Source organism: Cucurbita maxima, unplaced genomic scaffold (assembly GCF_002738345.1).
Source record: "Cucurbita maxima cultivar Rimu unplaced genomic scaffold, Cmax_1.0 Cma_Scf00044, whole genome shotgun sequence".
Taxonomy (NCBI): domain Eukaryota; kingdom Viridiplantae; phylum Streptophyta; class Magnoliopsida; order Cucurbitales; family Cucurbitaceae; genus Cucurbita; species Cucurbita maxima.
Genome location: NW_019272060.1, coordinates 417389 through 433813, shown reverse-complemented (window position 1 = coordinate 433813; position 16425 = coordinate 417389). Strand labels below are relative to the sequence as shown.

General features: G+C 38.1%; 1 protein-coding gene across 1 annotated transcript in view; it reads left to right on the top strand.

Annotated features, from left to right (window-relative positions):
• Window positions 1–14488: 14488 nt before the first annotated feature.
• LOC111470418 (terpene synthase 10-like) overlaps window positions 14489–16425 on the top strand; it is a 3309-nt gene continuing 1372 nt past the window's right edge. Inside the window, exons 1-5 of the mRNA XM_023115983.1 lie at window positions 14489–14727; window positions 14821–15091; window positions 15172–15544; window positions 15911–16129; window positions 16199–16337. Of these exons, the coding sequence (XP_022971751.1) occupies window positions 14518–14727; window positions 14821–15091; window positions 15172–15544; window positions 15911–16129; window positions 16199–16337 (1212 nt within the window). The 5' untranslated portion in view covers window positions 14489–14517. The remainder of the gene's footprint in view (window positions 14728–14820; window positions 15092–15171; window positions 15545–15910; window positions 16130–16198; window positions 16338–16425) is intronic.

The following is a 16425-nucleotide window of genomic DNA, read 5'->3' as shown; positions in this document are numbered from 1 at the left end:
TTTTCATTATTTTAACGTTTATATGTCCAGTTTATTGTACCATAAACTTGAGCTTGAAGCACTCTCAGAAATAGTAGCTATGTTTATACACCTTGTAGTGGTATATAAGACTCTAGATTTTGTGCAACATGATACCACCATAACATCCTCAATATCTTCTGCAGAATATAAAAAATCATGGTGAACTCTAGAGGTGTGATTCTGCTTCTTCGATTTAGTATAATTTTTCCAAAATGCTCTTATTTTTACAATTCCAACCTGTTACATTTTGTGTCACATCCTAATTTTTTAGGCATTGATTGACGAATAGTGACTCAACAAACTATGTAATGCATAAAAATCAAAGAATAGGTTAGTTCATGTAATGAGGAGAACGGGTTTAGGATACATGGTGTATGTTAAATATCAACTATGTGTATGTAATTAAGACAGATGCCTTGGGTCGAGATTTTCTCTTACTTTCGAACTATCGAGCACCCCAATGCCATGATTTGTAACTTCACAAACCTAAAAAAGAAGTTTAGAAAGGAGTGAGTATAAATCTACCCAATAAGCAACCTACTCGTGGTCTCTTATCGCATCCTTATCCTAGAAGCAAACCACAAGCTTACTCTAGGTTCTAGAGTTTCAACAGTCTTAGTGCGCATATCTAGGTACAAGACTTAACCTTTGCAGCAGTATTCAGCATTTGAGGATGAGACGCTACCCCATATCCAGATGGGGAACAACATGGTGAGTGCTTGCCTACTCATCGTCCATGAAAAAGTTAACTGGTGAACCCATCCTACCGGTCATGAAGTTGCCCAATTGAGGGCGTGCTACCACTTGGTAAAAGCCAGCTCGAACAGGTTGCCTGCATGATGAACGTCCTCCCATAGGACAGATCCTCTGTATAGGGTAACCACTGATTACTCGCATGATTAATGTTTTACCATAGGGTGGATCCACCATGTAGAGTAGTAGATCTACCACTGAGTAACACGACCCTAGCTAACGTCACGCCTAGCTTGACGGTACCATACCAGAGTAAGAAGGAAAAGTGGAAGCTCCTCGAACGCTATACCAACTACTTTGGGTAAGAGATGTTTCTCCTTCATCACGAGGTTCTGAGGTGGCTTTCTAGGTCTCAAGGGTGATTAGGCGGTCTTGGTAGGGACTCTAGTTTCTAATTTCACAATTCCTTACTCCCTAACTCTATCATTGTCAAGGGCTAAAGGGTCTCACCCTCTAATCGTCCCTCACGATTTGACTGAATGCAACATTTGGAGGGTCCCTTGTCTAAACCTGACCCAATCACTATTTGTGCACACCCTAGAGTCAAATCAACCCTACGGCTTATTATCTACCGAAAGAAGTTCACACAATCATTCACTTGGAGTTGATGTACATTTAACCATGCATATAATCACATATGCTCAACTAGGTAATAACATTCATCAAAAACCCGAAGCGCAATTACAGTCATAACATGATTACGTACAAGCAGTAGTAAAGTATATGAAGAAGCATAAAAGAATCAAGTCAGAGAATTCTATCAATATATTTTGTTAACTCTATAAGCATAGGGTATTCTCAAACTAGCCATTTAGGGTTAATATTTTTACTAGCATACATGCTTCATGGAGCGCTTTCTACAAGTATTTCTTCCAAATTACATATGGTTACTTACCATCCTTTCTTCTAAGTGCAATTTACGGGCGGAAAATGTCCCCAAAATTTATGGAAAACCCTTGGAGAAACCTATTTGAGGTAAAAACTGGTTAATATGGAAATCGGGATGAAAATCAGCGAATGGAGGTCAAAACAACAAAAGAGAACCACTCACACGGCAGGCACTACAGTCACTGATTGATAAGTCATGTTTGCTCGCAGGCACCGCGTGTTTGCACTCAGCATCAGGCACGTCTCTCCACTGCATGCTTGAAAAGTGTCCTTATTGGTTGTAAAAGGTATTTTTCCTCTCTTCGATTGCCATGTGACTGTCGCCGATTGCCCTGCATTGTATTTCTTTTTCAAGATTCCAGTTTCGTTCGAATTTTAAATGCAATTATTTTAGATTTTTCTAACTTCCAATTTGTAATTCAAAAAGAGTTGGCTTTTCACAGCATTCAAGATCTCTACTCCACCTATGGAAAAACAATTTTCATCAAATTATTTGGCACCACATAACTTAATAATTGACGTTTAGTTCCTTACCAAAGTTAGAACTTTCTTGATTTCGATTTCTAATGGCCGAGTTTCAACATGAAACTTGCAAGATCCTTCCCTAGAGTATTATAGTTGAATATTAGAACTTAAATCAACAAAAACCCTTGGGTCTAGGATGCAATTCTAAAACAAAAGGATCGAACACTTATCTTGTGTTCTTTCTCGTTTCTTGACGAAATCAGACGTTCCAACCTCCTAGACCGCTTCTTCTTGATCCCCTGAGTAGGTCGTCTGTAGAGGAATCCTTGGCCAAATTAGTTATTCAAGGGTCGGATTGAGCGTTTCTTTTACATTCCTTCTTCTTCTTTTTCTTCTTCTTTTTAAAACCCTAATTCCCTTTCATTCATCTTTTTCCATTTTCTTCTTTTCTATTCTTTACAGGTCAGCCCTCACGCCCTCAAAGTGGTGTATGGGAGAAAATTTATATTTTTGCCCCCGTTGACTTTGTCACATCGGAGTATTTTTCCCTTATGCACCTGTTTGGGAATCACTTTTAAGATCTCTAATAAAATCTTAAACACTTTTAAAAGAAGTTAATAGTGTTGAAGGGCTAGTATGTTCCTGTTGGGCATGGGTGTTACATTTTGTCTGTTTGAAGATTATCATTTCTCCCTTATGAACCGGCTATGTATGTTTGGGCTCTTCGACTTACTTCTTCGCTTCGATCAACACTAAGAGCATTGACCGATGAATCCCCAACTTATAGTTTGTGAATACTTTTACTAAGACCTATATGTTTGATTTTCCCACGACTTGAGTAAGATGACATCAAAATCAATGTTTTAATTTCATCTTCAAAATTAATTTCTATAGAGCTGAGTTAACTTACCAAAACATATCCACCTTAAGATATTTGTAGATTGAATAATCTATGCACAAATACATCTTGTTCATAATTGATGATTTTTCATACATATTTGATAGCGTCTTGAATAGATTTGACGTTATCTTCTCCTTAACAATATTGAGTGTCACGTTTCTAGATAGCGTCAACTAGATCACCCCTAGAGCTTGTCAATTCTTGAGCTTCCACTGCTTCCTTGTCATGTTATCAAGCTTCACCTAGACAAGGGTTCGTGAAAATATTTCTGGTACAGATAATATTCAATCTACATCTTCCAAACTTCTCAATTCTAATCATTGAGCTTTTAATCTTCACAAGTTATGGAATATCTTCTAGCTTTAATACTAATTGTTAGGACCACAAAATAACTCACCTACTCAATCTAGATATACACAAAAAAACATGAAAGATAAAATATAAGGAGAAATTGGCTAAAAATTTATATTCCTAACTTCAATTCTTTATAAATTCCATTTCCTAATGCTTCTGACCATTCACACATAGGCATTGAGAAAACTATAAATAAACATTAGGTTTGATAAACTAACACAACCCTTTTATTCGGTGAGTTCATCCTCGTTCTTTGATAGTCTCTCACAATAGTAAGTTTGTGTAACACTAGTTTTGACGAGGAATTAAGTATATGATTTTTTTTCTTATAAGTACAAACTTTTCGAATTTTATTGGAGGTTTTAGACGCCAAATTTAAAGATGACATGGAAAAGCAAATTGCTTAGAAAAATCAAATGAACTTCAGATAAATATAAACTAACATAGAAAAATTAAAAAAATCCGTCAAATTCAAGGCTGATGGATAAATTGGCCCTTTTGAGCCACCTTGCCCAATTTTAGGGACTTTAAGACCCTATTGAGAGAATTAATGAGAAATAAGAGAAGAGAAAGGGTTATGATTTTTATTTAGAGAAAGTCGAGATCTGCTCCTAACAACAATTTAAAGTCGAAATTTTGATGGAGTTCCTTCACAAAAAGAAAAAAAAAAAAAAAATGATCGAGTAAGAACTTAAGATAAGCATTTTGGGTTCTGTATGTTGATTTTGGAGGGATTTTCACATGATTTAATTTGAACTGGAATGTAGTGAGAGTCAAAAAAAATTATATTTTGTAACTTTTGAATTCTGGACCAGTTTTAGTTTTATTTCTTGTGGTGGCTTAAAAAAAATTAAGAAAAAAAGATCTCTCTAAAGATGAATTAAAGTCCTACAAATATCAATAATACACCATTTTGATTTGAGTTTGATATAAAAGGTATTGAAAATCTAAAGTAAATGGAAACAAATTGAAACCAAATAAGAATCTGGAAACAATGCTTCTATAGGCGTCAATCAGCGAGGGGCAAAATGCAATCAGCAATCGGTTGACCTCGTGTCGAACAATATGTGGTATTGTGCGGTGGGCTGAGGTGAAAATGTGTGTCAAAGGGTGGAAGGCGAGAGTGATCCGACTTGAGAAATTGAACTGCAACCCATTCGGCTTACGCTTATCCAAAGGATCCAACCCGCGACTCGTGACCTACTGGACATGTGACATGTGTTGGCGTTTAGAAATTTGAAGGCAACTACATTCGCTACTGATCGAACTCAGAACACGATATCCCTCTCAGTGAACGAGCGGGGAATGAGCGTGCCAATCCCTTCCTCAATGCATGTGCTACGCGTGCATGGTTAACTTCATTAGCTTGTGTAGGCGCGTGCAACGTGCATGAATTCCTCTTTTTTTCTCCACTTGACTTCAGTTTGTCAGTTTATCATTTGTTTTGTCTCGATTTCAAAACTAACACTATTATGACTTGATTTAGAACCCACCAGAGAAATTCTGGAACTCCACACATGTGGAAAATCTACCTCAAGAAGGCCGTCATCATCCAAGTACGTAACCACACGAACTTTAGGCAAGTCATACTTGTAGAGATTGCTAGGACTGGCTAGCATGCGAGCATTCCTTATCTTAGGTTATTAGCAAATGCATGTTAAGGACTTCGGAATGGCGTTTTCTGATGAGTATGTTATGGTAAATTTATCGTTATGCCTCTAGGTTGAGACTTTTGAGAGACATGTTATCTTATTTATATTGCAAAGCTAAAAAGAGAAGGTGTATTACTAGAATATGAGTTTTACAATATGGATGATTATGTAAGGTGAGACATAAGAAATTACTAAAATACCTATATGATCGAGATTTGAAATGAAAGTTATTTTTTATGCTTTCTGTTGTGTTCAAAAGGAGGATGGGCTATTGTGATTTGTACTGTACTCGGTGTGATTGATGAATCTTATCCCCCCATTTAGCTTGTATGTTTGTATATTTGTATCATTTGTATGTTTTAGTTTTAGGTGTTCGACTGTGTATTCTCCCTGTAGTGCATGTTTTTCTACACAGAGCTAGGGTGTTAAAGTTAGATATAGGTTGGTTTGACGATTACCTAGGCCAGAACACCTCCAATAGACTGAGCACCTTATGATCATGAGCGATGGTAAGAGGGTCTAGAGCTTAGTGCTCCCATACTAAGAAAATTTCGAGAAGTTAGAACAGAGCAGCTTGAAGTAAAAAGTCCACGTTAAGCCACTTAGCTGGTTTAGGAATATAATAGACCTCCTCAACTTCCAAATATGACTAGGATGATATTTAAATCATGGATTACAAGCTTAGGTGATCAATAGGTATATCTTCCTAGCAAAGCATGCATGAGAGAACTCAATTAAAATTCGGGAGCTACAATTAGTGCATTTTCCATGTTGACCTAGGTCACTCCATTTCTAGTAAACCTTGATTTATAAAGAGAGATTAAATATTTCTTGGTTCAGTCTTATACAAACTCATTTTATAGGATACCCCCACTTACATGTCTCCACATGATCGATTTGGATCAAATCATTTTGTAACGATTACAAAGTGGGTCGTATCAATAGTGTTGCGAGGATGAGGCACCCAACCTTATCCATATACTATAGACTCTTTAGGTTATCACTTGAATACGATCCTCTTGTATGTCAGCTACATACTGTTCAAGATTACATTAATAACCTTGAATTTTCATACCATGGATAACAATTAAATTACAAATAAAAATAATATAAATTCTGGTTAAAAACTAAATAATTAATTAAGAGGCTTTAGGGCATAAATCCCCTACTCCTTGTATATCACCATATCAATTCCAGCTCTCTAAATCTAATTCTGCAACTTGCTCTATTTAGCGACCAATGTAGAAGTATGGACTGTCTTTCCACTCAGGATATCTGCTATAACGTTAGCCTCCCCTGGGTGGTAAAGGATCTCGACATCATAATACTTCACCAACTCTAACAACCTTTTCTGTCTCATACTCAGTTCTTTATGCATGAACAAATATTTAAGACTCTTATGATCTCCGTAAACTTGAATTCTCTCACCATATAGGTAATGAGATCGTCTTCAATGCAAATATACAGCTGCAAGCTCAAGATCATGTGTGGGGTAATTTCGTTCATAATGCTTTAGTTGTCTAGAGGTGTAGGCGATTACATTGCCATTCTTCATAAGCACACAACATAACATAACATCACAAATCAAAGCATATCACAATATGACATGTGCAGAGGCTACTCGATACGTGTCATCATACATAAAACAATTTTCTTCAAACAAAACCGACAATGGAACCACTTACTTTGTTGCCCTTGGCCAAAGTTACTCAATAATCCTTAGGCTTGTTTGGAATGCACCTTATTGCTTACTTCAACCTACATTACCAAATGATTGTATAATTCCGCATACAACTTACTTAAAAATACCCACTCCCAATAGGGATGGAAATGACCATAAGTGTCTTCTATGACGTCAAAATCAGCTATGGAAGGTAGGAAATGTAGGGATCGGTTCCAACATGCTAATACCGAGCTAGATACGCAATTTTTTTAGCCATTAAATGCAAATGACATTGCCACCGAGCCATGTGTCATGGTCATGCTCGTCCAAGTCGTGTTGCCCATGGCCGCATGCCCATGACAAGTCCAACCCTTTATGTCTTTTCATATTCTAGTGTTTTACTTTTGTATTTCTAGAAAGTATGACATTTCACAAATATCATGTCTAGGCCTGTCAGACATAAAATGCCTCAAAATGTACTATAGGGGGATATAACTAGTTGTCAACTTCTCCCTACCCAAGGTTATATACTGTGAGCCGTTGTTATTTCTCTCTTACTTTCTTATATAATGTCTCTTTCAAAAATCTCTCTTTCGAAAATCTCTCTCTGCCCTCGTTTTCTAAAACCTTCTTTTAAAACCGAGGCTAGAGGCTCGAGCATACGTCGCTTGGCCGTAGGCGAAGTAAGAACGAATTGACTTACCTCAATTGTCGTTGGAAAGTGAGTGCCGCACAATCACAAGTCCGCTGCCATTAAAAGTGTGATTATGACAAGTGGTATCAGAGCTTTGTAAGCTATGTGAAATAGCAAAGACCGAAAACACGTTGAAGACAAAGTCGACACCCAAATCACAAGCCGACCGGCTTACTTTAAGAGAGGAGGAAATTCTGTTCCTCAAAGAAGTCCTTGACATCATCCGCTTCCTGGAAGCACGGGTGATAGAATTGAATGGAAAAGTCGTAGAAATCGACGCAATGGGTAACCGCCTGGATGGGTTGCCAATCGTAAAACTGATGTTTCGAGTGATCTCACTCGAAGTAAAAGTTTCTCCTACGAGCAGACCAAGACCGTCTGGTAGCCCCGATAGCTCTATCGCTCACAAGGAGGGACATGGCGAAGAGTTTGACGTGCTACAAAATACAATGATGAGTTTGTTCAATGGATTAGCTGACGAATTCAGAACAACGATCGATGACATCCAAGAAAAGATGTGCGCCATGAGCACCCGAATTGAGGTGACCATGAAAGCCGTGGAGAACGTCTCGGCTGGGCAAACTAATACAGGATCCAACAAACTGAAGCTCCTAGACCCTAGACCTTTCAAAGGGAATCGGGATGCCAAAGAGTTGGAGAACTTCATCTTTGATGTCGAACAGTACTTCAAAGCCACACTGGCTTGTACCGACGACATAAAGGTGACAGTAGCCTCGATGTATCTCATAGACAATGCCAAACTTTGGTGGCGTACGAAGGTGCAAGACATCGAGAATGAATTGTGCACCATAGACTCGTGGGAAGATCTCAAGAGAGAGTTGAGGGACCAATTCCTCCCCGAAAACGTAGAACATCTAGCAATGGAAAAACTAATAGCCCTAAAAAAAACTGGAAGCAGAAGGGACTTTGTCAGACAATTTTCGACCCTGATGCTAGATATTAGAGGCACATCAGAGAAGGACAAGGTATTCTTCTTTATAAATGGGTTACAACCATGGGTCAAAACAAAAGTACACGAGAAAAAGATCCAAGACCTAGCTACCGCAATTTCCAGCAGCGAGAGACTCCTAGACTATGGGAACGAAGCGGGTTACCAAAGAAAACACAGGCCCCAAACACTAGGGGCAAAACATATAAGCTGCCAGGTCATCGAAATGGAAGCCCCAACAGGCCAAACGGAAATAACGACAGACCAAGCGGGTGGACAGATAAACCTCCTCAAAACAACCAAGCTGGGACATCTCGAGGACCTTACCCTCAAAGGAACCACCCGACGATACCTTTACAATGCATATAGTGTAAAGGCCCCCACAAAGTGTCTTACTGTCCTCATCGAGCCTCTCTCACGCACTCCAAGTGTCCATTCAAGAGAGCAACGACACAAGAGTCAAGACTATGCTAGACAAGCAGGAAGATCAAGACAACCCCCGAATGGGCGCACTCAAATTCTTGTCAGCCCTCCAATGAAAGGTCGACCTGAAGTAGATAATAGAGAAAGGGCTCATGTTTGTGGATGCGACAATAAACTCTCGATCGAGCAAGAGCACCTTGATAGGCTCAGGAGCGATTCACAATTTCATCGCCGATCAAGAAGCACGAAGATTGGGACTCACCATAGAAATAGACCCTGGAAAAATTAAATCTGTCAACTCCAAGGCCTTGCCTATTGTGGGAGTTTCCAAAAGAGTCCCCTTCAAATTAGGGGCTTGGACAGGAGAGCTGGACCTTGTCGTAGTCCGCCTGGACGACTTTGACGTGGTACTTGGGATGGAGTTCCTCCTAGAACACAAAGTTATCCCAATGCCACTAGCGAAATGCTTGGTAATCACCGACCACAACCCCACAGTAATACCTGCAAGCATCAAGCAGCCAGATAATCTTAGAATGATCTCGATCATACAATTGAAAAGAGGATTCGCATGAGAGGAACCTACATTTATGGTTATACCACTGATGGAAGAAGTGATCACTGAAGAAACTATCCCAAACGAAATCAAGAAGGTACTAAACAGTTATGCTGACATAATGCCAGAGAGCTTGCCACAAACATTACCACCCTATCGAGGCATTAATCATGAAATTTAACTCCTCCCCGGGGTTAAACCCCCAACGAAGAATGTGTACCGGATGGCTCCCCCTGAGCTACCCAAATTGAGGAAACAATTAGATGAGTTGTTGACTGCAGGATTCATCTGCCCGACAAAAGCATCTTACGGAGCCCCCGTACTATTCCAGAAAATGAAGGATGGGACGTTGCGTCTGTGCATAGATCATAGAGCCTTAAACAAGGTGACAGTACGCAACAAATACCCACTGCCGATAATATGTGACTTGTTCGACCAACTTCACGGGGCCAAATACTTCACGAAGTTGGACTTACGATCAGGGTACTACCAAGTACGTATTGCCGAAGGGGACAAGTCCAAGACAACGTGCGTAACAAGATATGGGGCCTTTGAGTTCTTGGTAATGCCCTTGGCTTGACAAACGCCCCAGCTACGTTTTTCATGTTAATGAACCAGGTTTTCTACGAATACTTGGATCAGTTCGTCATAGTATACCTCGACGACATAGTTGTATATAGCACAACTCTAGAGGAACACAAGGTGCACTTGAAGCTGGTGTTTGATAAGCTGCGGCATAATTAGTGGTACGTCAAGAAAGAAAAATGTGCCTATGCACAAACATGCATCAACTTCCTTGGACATGTCATTAGTTGCGGGCAGATCGGCATGGATAGTGACAAGATAAAAGCTATCCAATAGTGGAAAACCCCTACTTCCGTATCCGACATGCGATCCTTCCTAGGATTGGAAAACTACTATAGCGGTTCATCGAAGGGTTTTCACGGCGAGCCGCCCCATTAACAGAGCTCCTGAAGAAAGACCACCCTTAGTCGTGGTCAAATAAATATCAAATGGCCTTTGAAGATCTTAAGGCAACCATAACGAGGGGTTTTATCCTCGGGTTAGTAGATATTACAAAGCCATTTGAAATAGAGACAGATGCTTCCGACTTTGCCCTCAGTGGTGTCCTTATTCGAGAAGGCCACCCTATTGCTTATGAAAGTCGAAAACTCAACGATGCTGAACAGAGATACACTGTCTCAGAAAAAGAAATGTTGGCTGTGGTCCATTGCCTACGCGTCTGGAGACAGTACCTCTTAGGATCACAGTTCACAGTGAAGACGGATAACAGCGCCATTTGCCACTTCTTCGATCAACCAAAATTGACGGCAAAACAAGCCCGGTGGCAGGAGTCGTTGGCAGAATTCGACTTCAAATTCGAACACAAGGCAAGAAAGAGTAACCAAGCAGCCGATGCGCTGAGTCGGAAGGGCGAACATGCGGCCCTGTGCATGTTAGCCCATATTCATTCAAGTAAGATCGATGGATCGATGCGCGACATCATCAAAGAACATTTACACAAAGACCCATCGGCCAAAGCCATTGTCGAACTAGCTAAAGCTGGGAAGACACAACAGTTTTGGGTTGAGGGAGACCTTCTAATGACTAAAGAAAACAGATTATACATCCCAAGAACAGGAGAATTGAGGAAGAGGCTCATTCAGGAATGTCATGATACCTTATGGGCAGGACACCCTGGGTGGCAAAGAACGTATGCCCTAATCAAAAAGGGGTATTTCTGGTCGAATATGCGAGATAATATCATGCAGTACATCAAGACGTGCCTCATCAGACAACAGGACAAAGTCGAGAAAACCAAAGTCTCGAGACTTTTGGAATCTCTACCTGTACCAACAAGGCCTTGGGAAAGTGTGTCTCTAGACTTCATAAAACACCTCCCAAAAGTCGAGAAAACCGTTCGGACAGACAGAACGGTTCAACTGCTTGCTGAAAAAATACTTACGTCACTTCGTCGACACTCGCCAGAAGAACTGGATACAACTGCTAGATGTTGCCCAATTCTGTTTCAATCGTCAAACGAGCTCGTCTATAGGGAAGAGTCCCTTCAAAATTGTAAGTGGACGACAACCGGCCTTACCACATATTATTGATCATCCTTATGCAGGAAAAAACCCTCAAGCTCAAAACTTTACAAGAGAATGGAAGCAGACAACAGATATAGCCCCGACATATTTAGAGAAACTTCCAAGCATACGAAGAAGTGGGCGGACAAGAAGCGTCACCCCCTCCAATTCCGAGCAGGAGATCAAGTCCTCATCAAGTTGAGACCATAACTTATCAGATTTCGCAGCCGAAAGAACCAGCTACTAGTTCGAAAATATGAAGGCCCAGTTGAAGTCCTTAAAAAGATCGGGGCTACCTCCTACAGAGTTGCACTACCACATGGATGAAAATCCACCCAGTAATTCTTGTGAGCAACTTGAAGCCTTATCAATCTGACCCGGACGATGACCAGCGAAACGTAATCACAAGACCGAGTATCGATCTGAAACAAAGAGACAGCAAAGAAATAGAGGAGATCCTAGCCGACAAGGTTAGGAAGATAGGAAGACCTATACGGACGATTCGTGAATTCCTTGTCAAATGGAAGAATCTCCCTATAGAGGAAACCAGCTGGGAACGCGCCGAAGACTTGGACTTCGCCGCCACCCACATCGCCATGTTCGAAAGTAGTCTGTTGACAGGGACGTCAACCAATTAGGTGGGGGAGGATGTCACGGTCATGCTCGTCCAAGGCGTGTTGCCCATGGCCGCATGCCCATGACAAGTCCAACCCTTTATGTCTTTTTATATTCTAGTGTTTTACTTTTGTATTTCTAGGAAGTATGACGTTTCACAAATATCATGTCTAGGTCTGTTAAACATGAAATGTCTCAAAATGTACTATAGGGGGATAAAACTAGTTGTCAATCTTCTCCCTACCCAAGGTTATATACTGTGAGCCGTTGTTATTTCTCTTGCTTACTTATATAACATCTCTTTCGAAAATCTCTCTCTGTCCTCGTTTTCTAAAACCTTCTCTTAAAACCGAGGCCAGAGGCTCGAGCATACGTCGCTTGGTCATAGGCGACGCAAGAACGAATTGACTTAGCTCACTTGTTGTTGGAAAATGAGTGCCGCACAATCGCAAGTCCGCTGCCATCAAAAGTGCGATTGTGACACCATGCATACATGAATGAGCCGTGGATAAGTCGTGGCTGGAGAGGATGACATGTGCATTGCACGTGAGAGAGAAATGTGGACTTTAGGTTGGGCTAGCATTTCTCTTTTCGAGTAGGCTGGCTAAACACAAATAACCTCTCAGTCGTGATTATATGTTGGGCCGCGCACATGGGTATGATTTACTTCGGCTGTGTGCTATTCTCTTTAATTGGTTTGGTCATTTGATTATGCTAACTTTAGTTATATTATGAGTTTGTCAGTGCCGCGCAAGAGTTGGAACTTTTCAATATTTTTTTCATTTTTTTGAATAACTACTGTTACATCATATATATAACACCGGAACCCAAACTCAAACACGATTAAATCGTCCATTTTGTAATACTCAAATAAGGTTAAAGTCGTTCATTTGAGATCCAAAAAATCTGAAGAAAGGAATTAAGAGATCTAAATAAGGACAAGAATCTTAAACAAGTTATTTTTAAAAGTAATTTTAAGGAGTTTCTTTTCAAACAAAGATTGGAAATTTGGAAATGAAAGAGTAAACTAAAAGGACAAAAAAAAAAAAAAAAAAAATTATTTTTCTAATTTTTAAGGAATTTTCTGAATTTTTAAATTCTTATCTAAAAAGTAAAAAATGACCCACAAAAAATGAAGAATGTTTAAAAAAATAATAAAAAAATATTCAGAAAATTTCAAATTACAAATATATTCCTGTAGGTCAAGATAATTACGAAAATGCCATGGATTAGAAAATCAAATCTACAACCGTGGAAAGTCATCAGAAAATCCATCGAAACTTCAAATCCAACCGTTGAATCTTCACCAAATTTAAGTCTGTTATAGATAACATACAGCTCACCACATCTAATGACTAGAAGTTAGCAGCTCGCTGATCGAAGATGATATTTCTGACGGATAATCCAAAAAACTCTTTTCTAAAATCACGACGATTCTAGAGGTTTCAACGCTGGTTTAAGTTTCCCTTTGAAGTCTGAAGTTGGGGCATTCATATGGATTAAGAATTAAGTTGAGTCGAGCTCATGTCGCAAGTAATAAGCATTTAGTGTTTGGTTCTTCTACACTCATATTTCTTCCAAATTCGAGATCAATGGTAAACTATTTCCCTTTAAACTTGTTCCTATAGCTTCTAAACATGATTACCCACAATTCTTATAAAATGATATTTCATGGTAGGTCCCAAACACAAATGCATGTAATTGTATTTCCTTACCCCAATAGTAGGGTCACTTACCAAGTATTTCTTAAAATACTCAAAGGTAAAGGCAAGACACCTATGGATGGATGACAATGTCGCGAGGATGACCATGAAACTAAAGTTAAGGTAGAAGCATTCATGTTATTAGTAGCCCTTAAGTTAGACCAGGGTGTTGTTTCAATATCTTTATATTATCCAAGTTTAATATGATTTATTTTTCCTTTATAATTGTTTTATCGACTTTGTTATAAACCTATAAATTCATGACATTGTTTGGAATCTTTAAACTCGATATAATAATACTCACTCTTCTAGAAGCACATTTTTGCAGGAGGAGAGGATAACCTATGTATGGTGGACAAGAAATGGGTTGGCTTGAAATGTGATGTATTTGGTCGGCAGCCAATTTTTCAAACATTTTACAAAATTGGCAAAATTTGAAAATTTGAAACACTCCTCAAATAAACACAAAATGACGATTCCAACAACAAATTCAGCTCCCATCCATATTAATTAACTTTTTATGAAAATTAAAGTGTGTTACTAAACTCATTTAATAAGTAAATTAACAGAGAATTTATCTTATTGTAATAACAAATTAATTAGAGAAAGTAAATGTGAATTAGTTGAGTGATAATTAGCATGCTTATTAAGGTAAGGTTTGATGTCCATTTGACAATTGTTATATTAAAAAAATATATATTGGAGAATAAAACCGAGTTTGGATCATCTATATATATTAGTTACCTCTCTTACTAATTAGTCATTAAACCAACAAATTCTTACTTCCACTCTCTCAATGGCTCTTTACAAGTTTCTCACTCCTTTTACGATCAACCCTTCCATCAAACGAGTCTATTTTGATCAAAACTCTTCAATTATCTGTCCTACTGCTAAGGTAATTAGTGATGCAAAAGTATCAAATCAAAACATTACACGACGATCTGGAAATTACAAGCCTCCTATTTGGAAATATGAGTACATTCAAGCATTAAACAGTGAATTTAAGGTATGAATGATAGAAATCTTTAAATGGTTGTTTTCTTTGTTTATTTATATTTAATGTTGAAAAGAGTTAGCAATTAATGTATGTTATGTTCAGGAAGAATTATATGTAGAACGCTTCAATGAGCTAAAGGAAAAGATTGGTGTGCTTATGAACCAAATAAAAGACGATCCTCTAAAGCGACTCAAGCTCATTGATACTTTACAACGACTTGGAATCTCATATCATTTTGAGAATGAAATTAAAGATGTGTTGAAAAGAATATATGAGAAGCGCTTCAAAAGTGATGATTCAGAAAAGAATAATTTGTATGCAATATCACTTGAATTTAGACTTCTAAGACAACATGGATTCGATGTTTCGCAAGGTATTCACTTTCTTAAATAGTTTCTGTCGAAAACTAAGTATTATTTAATTTTGATGACAGATATTGAATTTTAATGACAGATGTTTTCAATAACTTCGAGGAGACGAAGAATTTTAGCACAGGACTCTATCAAGATTTAAATGGAATGGTATCATTGTACGAAGCTTCATTCTTATGTAAAGAAGGTGAGAACATTTTAGAGGCAGCCAAACATTTTACAATCAACTATTTGGAAAAGTACACCAGGTCGTGCAAGGATGAATATGAAGCATCTATTATTAGACATGCGTTGGAACTTCCCTTACATTGGCGAATATCAAGATTGGAGGCAAGATGGTTCATTGATATCTATCAGAGAAAAGTGGATATGAATCCTATTCTTCTTGAAATTGCTAAATTAGATTTCAATCGAGTGCAATCTATTCATCAAGAAGATCTAAAATATGCATCAAGGTATGATTATTATAAATCAAACACACTTTGTCATTTGTGAGTAGTCTCACCATTGAGACAATGGCCTAAACGTCAAGCCAAACTTGGACTTGGACTTATACAATCCCAATCTAATTCATTTATGGGATTGGATTTTAGATCATCGTTCTATTTGCATCGGGAGATTGCCCAATATTAAGCATATCATTGAATCTAACTCAAAATATAATTTTCTATTACATTATCGAGAAGACACGAACAACTAAAAGATAATATTAGTGGAAAAATAAATAAAATTAAAAGAATTAAAATAAATACTATGCCCTAAATTTAATTACATCAATACTTCTAATATCCATTTACTTGCATTCTAATATTTATGAATAGGTGGTGGAGTAGCATTGGATTTAGCGAAAAGTTGAGCTTTGCAAGAGATAGATTAATGGAATGTTTCTTTTGGACGGTGGGTTTTGGATTTGAACCACAACTCTCATATTTTAGAAGAATGGTCACAAAAGTTAATGCATTAATTACAACAATAGATGACGTTTACGATGTCTATGGCACATTAGATGAACTCGAGCTCTTTACGGATGCCATAGAAAGGTAAGCTCTTTTTGTTTTTCTTTAAGAAAATATATAAATATTTAACTCTCTTCTAAGTTATGATTTTAGGTGGAATGTTGATGCAATGGACCAACTTCCTGACTATATGAAAATATGTTTTTTTGGTCTCTACAATTCTATTAATGAGATGGCTTTTGATGCACTAAGAGACAAAGGAACTAATGTGATTCATGATCTTAAGAAAACGGTAATCTTTTAACTTTTAAAATTAAAAGGTAATTTATTTTATAACAATTTTTTTTTTAATTATTGTTTTTTTTTTTTTTTTTTTTTTT